The sequence below is a fragment of the Ziziphus jujuba genome, chromosome 8 (assembly GCF_031755915.1).
Source record: "Ziziphus jujuba cultivar Dongzao chromosome 8, ASM3175591v1".
In the NCBI taxonomy this organism is placed as follows: domain Eukaryota; kingdom Viridiplantae; phylum Streptophyta; class Magnoliopsida; order Rosales; family Rhamnaceae; genus Ziziphus; species Ziziphus jujuba.
The window spans coordinates 21,927,801-21,936,121 of NC_083386.1; the positions used below are offsets into that span (position 1 = coordinate 21,927,801).

General features: G+C 33.0%; 1 protein-coding gene across 1 annotated transcript; it reads left to right on the plus strand.

Annotated features, from left to right (window-relative positions):
• The first annotated feature begins 3,713 nt into the window (after positions 1–3,713).
• LOC107413980 (protein NRT1/ PTR FAMILY 5.1) lies at positions 3,714–7,958 on the plus strand. The gene is made up of 4 exons (XM_016022056.4): positions 3,714–4,059; positions 4,387–4,604; positions 5,362–5,918; positions 6,919–7,958. The coding sequence occupies exons 1-4, from the start codon at positions 3,957–3,959 to the stop codon at positions 7,775–7,777; spliced, it is 1,737 nt and encodes a 578-aa protein (XP_015877542.2). The 5' UTR covers positions 3,714–3,956; the 3' UTR covers positions 7,778–7,958.
• The last annotated feature ends 363 nt before the right edge of the window (positions 7,959–8,321 follow it).

Below are 8,321 nucleotides of genomic sequence, written 5' to 3' on the forward strand. Positions count from 1 at the left end.
TTCTTAAGTGGCCATTCAAGTTTCAAGCCAAATAAGGAGTTAGCATGTATCACATGCCACAATGATTCAAAGAAGGTAATGGTAGGCATAATACATACCCAATAATATTCCTAGACTAATAAAGTGAGTGTTTGAGGTGGACATAATACAAGGTCTCAAAAATTCTTCCCTGGTCTTGTGAATAGCAAAATGTGTTTCCCATGTTTGCAAATAGTACGAAGAAATTTCCATGTTTCATACATGCCATACATAGCTTTCTCATCAACAAAATTAATTTTAATCATTTTTTGCACAATCAAAACAATTAGTATATTAATTAGCTACCAAACTGCATGTGTTGGAGCTACTTCATCTACTCGTCTTAATTGCAACAAAATCATTAACTAAAAGTCTACACTTTATATACATATATAACAACAGCGTGAGATCCAACATCGGTTGGAAAGGAGAACAGAGCATATCTTATAAAAAGATATGGATACCTTTCCCTTAAGAGACCTTTTAAAACCTTGAGGGCTAGGTTGTCAGAGAATTCACAGGCCCAAAGAGGACAGTATCGCATGCGGATGGTCTGGGCTGTTACAATTGGTATCAGAGCCAGTACCCGAATCGGTTTGCCAGCGAGGACGCTGGGCCTCAAGGGAGGTGGATTGTGAGATCCCATATCCCTTGGGGTGGATTGTGAGATCCCACATCCCTTGGAAAGGGGAACGAAGCATGCTTTGTAAGAGGGTGTGGATACCTTTTCCTTGAGAGGCCTTTTAAAATCTTGAGGGATAGGTTGTAAGAGGATTCCCCAAACCCAAAAAAGACAGTATCACATGCGGATGGTCTGGGCTGTTACAATAGTGTTTTAGATGAGGATATCATCAACTAAAAAAATTAAGGTTAAGTAAATTTAATTACTTAAAACCGCTAGATTATATGTATTTAATGTAATAGGATTAATTTGACATATAATCCAACAATTTTAGATAATTATTAATCTTACTCATCTTCAAGTTAAAATGTTAAACTCCTCATTAAAGCCGGATATACATATACACATATCATGTATGGAGCTTTCTTGGCCATAAAATGCATCCACTTTTTGTAGCATTTCATGATGTGAATCAATATATATTCTACCAACACCACAACCATTGTTGATTATGTTGGCCACGGAAGAGACTCGGCTGAATCTCTTCAAATATGAGCTCTTTAATAAACTCCTCCAGATCAACTATTTATTTTCAACTTAAAAAATTTTAAAACATCTCTATTTTAATTTAAAAATTTGAGGATATCTCCATTTAGGGTGGACTGACAGGGGCGTAGGTAGCTTAGCTTGAGGCGCCATGGTTCCCCTAAGGTTTTGGAAAATTTTTAATTGCGTATATATATATATGTATGTATGTATTAGTTTTTCAGAGAAAAATTTAGTTAGTTTGATAGAAAATAATATTTTGGCGCCTAAATATGGTTAAGATAATCTAATAATAAGTTAATCATTTTTTATTTAAATAATTTAGGATTTTTAATGTAAATTTTGATAGTAATCTACATTTATATCATATATATAACTATTTATTAAATTGGAAGTACTTATATTTTTATCTTTTATGTTTTTTATATTCAATATATGATTTTTTGAGTCACTTGACATTATCTAGAAGAAATTTATATTATTTAATACCATGATATTTATTTTTCAATTTTGTCCAACAAAACAAAATAATATTGATATTTTTTAAAAAAATATATCATGATATTAATCAATTAGGAAATAATACTTTTAGAAATAATACATAAATCAGAAACAAAATATATCAAAATGTAAGGGGAATGTATTCAATTTAGAGTTTGATGGATTTAAAATGAGTTATAGACATAAAGGATTTGATGGATTGTTATGGAATTCTACATACTTCATAAAAATTTTATAAAAATCCAACAAAATTTTGGATTTAAAGCAGGATTTTATATTGACAATTTTTTTTACAATTTTATTATTAAAATCCTTTCAAATCCATTAAAATCTATTATTTTTTAAAGTCTTTTAAAATTAATGATTTTTTCCATACCATCAGATTTTAAAAGAATTATACAAAGTCTTAATTGAATATATCTAAATTTTAATGGACTTTTATAAAATCCATCAAAATTTAAATTGAATGTCGTTAGATTTGTATGGATTTTTTTAAAATCTAAATCGAATACCTCTAAACTTTTAAAAAATTTTAAAATCCTTCAAATTCTAAATTGAATACATCCTCCTAAATTTTTTATTAAAAAAAAAAGAAAAAAAATAAAATAAAATAAAAAAGAGAAAAGACCCGCAATTTTTTTTAAAGTTCAATTAACTTTTTTTTTCTTTTTTTTTCTTTTGTGATAACACTTTTGTTTGCTCTTCATATATTATAGTATTTAATTTAACATATAAAAAATGATGAATATTTTATATTGGTTGATTCTATGAATTAAGATAATTTTATTCAATAAACTAAATTTTAAAAAATATATATATCTTGCCCCCATTCGTCATTTTCTGGCTCCGCAGGCATGGTGTCATACATGGAGCTTTCTTGGCCATAAAACGCATCTACTTTTTGTGGCATTTCACGATGTGAATCAGTATATATTCTACCAACACCACAACCATGGTTGATTATGTTGTCCTTGGAAAAACTCCGCTAAATTCAATCTTGCTAAATTCAATCTTGAAGTGTGAACCTTGTAATAAACTCCTCTGATAAGCTGAGGATTAAACTTATTTATTCTCGAGTTAAAAAATTAAAAACATCTCCATTTGAGGTGGACAGATATATATATATATATATATACATATATATATATATATATGTACACACACACACACGATATCATAAATGGAGCTTTCTTGGCCATAAAATGCATCCACTTTTTGAGCATTGCATGATATGAATCAACATATATTCTACCCACATCACAACAATGGTTGATTATGTTGGCCATGGGAGACTCGACTAAATCTAATCTTTAAGTGTGAATTCTTTGATAAACTGAGGATCAAACTTAATTATTTTCAATTTGAAAAATTGAAAGTATCTCTAATTAAAAGGGAATTACTATATATACACGATATATATGAAGCTCTCTTGGCCATAAATGCATCCACTTTTTGTAGCATTTCATTTCATGATGTGAATCGATATATATTCTGCCAATACCACAACCATGGTTGACTATGTTGGCCATGAGGAGACCCGATTAATTTTCTAGTGTGAACACTTTGATAAACTCCTCTGTTTTTTTTTTTTCCCGAGAAATATAAAATATTGGAAGAAATATTTCTGACAATGCAATTTAAATCGAAAAGATGTCTAGAACAAAAAAATATATTTTCTCGATTTGATATTACGTGGAACAATAAAATTAAATTTTGCACGTGGCATCTGACATATTATAATACCTTTGCAAATTGCCAATTTATATTATATATATATATATATAAATAAAAAAAATTGATGGTTGGAATTTCTTTTTATAAAAATAGGCTCCGGTTTGAGCTGTGCACTTTGTGGTCTGTCACTGTCACTGCACAAGCGACTCCCAAACCTTGCCGAAGGGGCACCCACTTCGATACTATGTGGCGTGCCGTGAGCCATATTTGCTCCAACATAACCACTATTTGCTTTAATTCCATTATAAAAAGGCCCAAATGGGTCTCCAAATTTTATAAAAAGTTTCAAATTTGCAAATATACATATATGTAAAAAAAAATAAATAAATAAAAGGCATGTGCTCTGTCTTTTCAAAGTAAGTAGTATAGTGAGAGAGCTAAAGTGAGAGAGCTTGTAAGTTGCCCACTTTACTATTTTTTTTTTTTTTTAACCTATATATAAGTTTTCCACCTCCACTACCACTACGTATCCCTTTTTTCTTTCTTCCTTTCTGTTTCTCTTACTTCCATTGAAGCACTAAGAAAATTTTTTGATATGGAAACCAAATGGTATACCCAAGATGGTACTGTTGATCTTCGGGGACGCCCTGTTCTTGCTGCTAAGACTGGCAAATGGAAAGCTTGTGCTTTTCTTGTTGGTAAGCATCTATACGTATATATATATATATATATATGTACATGTGTGTTTGTGGTATATATACATATATCTATATATTCTGTTCTCAGTCTTTTTCCATCACTTTGTAGGTGCTGAATTAAAGCTTAATTTTCGATCACTCTGCTAGTCTTTCTCTTTTGCTTTCTTCTAGAAAGAAAAACCATGTAATAAATTTCTAGTCCAAAAACCAACCTCTATTCAAATCAACCTTTAGAAGCTCAAGTTTGTGGGTGGATATATAAATCAATGGTGAAAGATAGTTTAGTGTCAGAAAATGGGTTTGGCTTAATTTTATTTTTTTCTACAGGTTATGAAGCATTTGAGAGGATGGCCTTTTATGGGATAGCTTCAAATTTGGTGAACTACTTAACGACACAACTTCATGAAGATACGGTGTCCTCTGTGAGAAATGTGAATAACTGGTCAGGATCTGTGTGGATGACACCCATTCTCGGAGCTTACATAGCAGATACTTACATGGGTCGTTTCTGGACTTTCACTGTATCATCACTCATTTACGTCATGGTAAATCATTATGTGTGTGTGTGTACATATATATATATATATATATAATCCACTTCAAAGATTAATGTTTATCTTTATTCTTAAAGTCAAGCCAACCTTTGATTATACTCTCTTGGCCTCGTGATCCTACTGGTTCAGAATTCAATCACTATCTTCATCCAAGCAAAGTTCACCACCTGTTTGAAAAATATTGTGAATCACTAATCTCATACACACCCAAATTGGATAATTGTATTCCTTTTTCATGTAGGACCATTTAATGGATTTATTGATGCATACAAGAAAATGGGTAATCTGATTTACAGGTTATAATCTATTCCACAAAGCTTATGGTTTGTGTTAGCTGCACCTATTTAGTAGCTATCCTATCTATTTCACACTAAATATAAAAAAGATATTCTATTTTTATTGCTTGTATTGAAATAAAATGAATTTCAACTGATTGAAAAAGACAGGCAATTTGTTTTCATCAGTGAAAGCATCAAGTAGCCAATAAGGAAGACAAGAACCATATCATTTAATTGATATTTAGCATTTCGATATTGTAGTTCCCCAAACACAATTTGATAGGTGATTTTTTTTTTTTTTTGGGGAAAAAAAAAATCTATATTTTGACTTGCACGTGCACCATGAACAACAGTTAGGAAGAGAATCTTCTCAATATAATGCCAAAGTTGCTTGTTTTACTGTTCCTTTTTCGATAGTTGAGTGTATATTTCTGGGAGTAACAAAACTCATGTAGAAAGTACTTGAACAGGGCATGACACTTCTAACAATGGCAGTTTCACTGAAAAACTTCAAGCCAACCTGCAAGAATGGAGTTTGCAACAAGGCCTCTGATTCACAGATTGCTTTCTTCTATTTGTCCCTCTACATCATAGCAATTGGTGCAGGTGGAACAAAGCCCAATATATCGACTTTTGGTGCTGACCAGTTTGATGATTTTAATCCCCACGAGAAGAAGCTAAAAGTCTCATTTTTCAACTGGTGGATGTTCAGCTCTTTTGTAGGTGCTTTAATTGCCACTCTGGGGCTTGTTTACATCCAAGAGAACTTGGGATGGGGTTTAGGGTATGGTATCCCCACAGTTGGTCTTGTACTATCCTTGTTTATCTTCTACATGGGGACCCCAATTTATAGGCACAAAGTTAATAAGACAAAAAGCCCTGCAAGGAACCTAATTCGAGTCCCTCTTGCTGCTATTAAAAATAGAAAGCTTCAGCTCCCTAACAACCCCTCTGAGCTTCATGAGTTGGATTTGCAGCATTATATTAGCAGTGGAAGAAGAAAAGTTCTTCACACCCAAAATTTCAGGTATGCTCAACTAACACATAGCTCTGTAGTTTTCCCTCCTTCAAACTTAATTGGAGTCGAATTTTTCTTCTTTGTCTTTGGAGTAGGAGACTGGGGGAGAAATCATGCTGTTCATAGAGACTGATAAAGAAAGAAAACGCATAATAGTTTAGAAGTACAAACGTATGGTCCCTATTCATGTAATTTGAGATAGGTTTTGAGCTTGTATTGCCACAAATAATTGTATTATTTCCAACCGTTTGAGTTAATAGATTGCTTATAAAAAATATGCGAGGTTTTGGATTGTTAAAGTTCTGTAAAATTTGGAGCCCAAAAAAAAAAAAAAAAATGATAGCTTTCCTATCTGGCATAGAATCTGAAGGACATGATCAATTAGAGGTTGTGAGAAAGATTCCAAAGTTCCTTTAAAGCTTTGGTGACAGAGCAGATGTGAAGGTGACCTACAAGCTCATGTGCGTAACTAGGAAAACTACTATGCCAAAGGGAAAAAAGTGGGGCCTCCGATTAGGTTTTGGTAGCCATTGGTTCTAGTAAATTCGTTTCCATATGCACTATTCATCGTTCTCCTTTTAGGCATCTTTAATGAATGATCATTATCTTTCAGTCAAGTTGCGTCTGATAGAGGAGGGTATCAAGATGGCAATGGCAAGACCACCCATGTCCTGTCCCACCATTGTCTCATATGCAAACAACTTTCCATATGAAACAACAATGATGGTTTTCTCCACTACTTTTATTGTGGACTTTTAAGGTATAACATAGAGAAACCAGATACTTTCACATACAGAGCCACGAAAAAAATAGAATAATCAAACTTATAATGGTAGCACAGGAGAACTTTTTGCTTTAGACATGAGGCTTAATTTCTTAGAATAATTGCAGCAAATCATTTTAAGGATGCCTGCCCATAATCACTTTGACACTTTGTTGGACACGTTTATGAGAAAATAATGGTCTTAGTTAAGACTAAAGACAGCTTAATAACAATTTGTCATTTCAGGTTCTTAGACAAGGCTGCAATAAAAGAGGGCAGCACAGATGCCTCAAAGCCACCATTCACAGTAACTCAGGTGGAAGGAACCAAGCTCGTTTTCAAGATGCTTATAATATGGGTTGTGACTCTAATTCCAAGCACCATTTGGGCACAAATCAATACCCTCTTTGTCAAACAAGGCACTACCTTAGACAGAAGCCTTGGATCAAATTTCAGAATTCCAGCAGCCTCACTGGGGAGCTTTGTGACACTTTCGATGCTTCTCTCTGTTCCCATGTATGACCGCTACTTTGTGCCATTCATGCGGCACAGAACAGGAAACCCCAGAGGAATCACTCTGCTTCAGAGGATGGGAATTGGATTTATCATCCAAATCTTAGCCATTGCAATTGCTTATGCTGTGGAAGTTAGGAGAATGCACACCATAAAAGTAAACCACATTGCAGGGCCTAAAGAGGTTGTCCCAATGACCATATTTTGGCTGCTTCCTCAGTATGTATTATTGGGTGTAGCAGATGTTTTCAATGCAATTGGGCTGCTTGAATTCTTTTATGATCAATCCCCAGAAGACATGCAAAGCCTTGGGACAACTTTCTTCACAAGTGGGATTGGAGTTGGGAATTTCTTGAATAGTTTTCTGGTGACTTTGATAGATAAGATTACTGGGAGGAATGGGAGGACAAGTTGGATAGCAAATAACTTGAATGATTGTCACTTGGATTATTACTATGGCTTTATTTTGGTCATTTCTACTCTCAACTTAGGGGCCTTTTTATGGGCATCAAGTAAATATATCTACAAGAAGGAATTTACACAAGTGGAGGAAGGATGTATTCAGGTTGAGGCTAAAACAATTCCCCTTTAGGTTTACAAGTACAATAAAATTATAACTAAAAATTTGCTTGAGCGTTGGACTCTTGCAAGGTATGTAAAGCAAGAGTTTTTCAGCTGCTCTTCTAGATCAGATTAGATATGTAATATATATAGGTATGATCTTGGTCTTCTAAGTGTGACTAATATAAATAAATGTGTGTGATTTTGGTGCATCCTCTGAATTTTGTTGCTCTTATATTTGTTCTATAACATATATGATCTCCTGTGTATAACTAACAAATCACACTGTATCTCACGGAAGGAGTATATAATAATTTTCTTACCCTATATATATTTGCTTCTTTTTTTTTTCAAACGTTGTCTAAGAAAAATAATAATTTTCTTACTGTGTTGTTCGGAGAAGACAAGTCTCTCACCCTTCCTGTTATCCATTCCATATCTGTTTTGCATGCTTTTTTCCTTCTAAGTTCCAAGAATTACTTTGTTGAATTTCAGTAGAAATTTAAAAAAAAAATTACTTTGTTGAAGAGTTAATTAAATTTAAACTTGTAAAGGACAAGAAAATTAATACATCA

Coding starts and splice junctions, on each gene's coding strand:
- LOC107413980 (XM_016022056.4), top strand. CDS start 3,957: ATGGAAACCAAATGGTATACCCAAGATGGTACTGTTGATCTTCGGGGA. Junction 4,060..4,386: donor AGCTTGTGCTTTTCTTGTTG/GTAAGCATCTAT, acceptor TTTTTTCTACAG/GTTATGAAGCATTTGAGAGG. Junction 5,919..6,918: donor CTTCACACCCAAAATTTCAG/GTATGCTCAACT, acceptor TTGTCATTTCAG/GTTCTTAGACAAGGCTGCAA.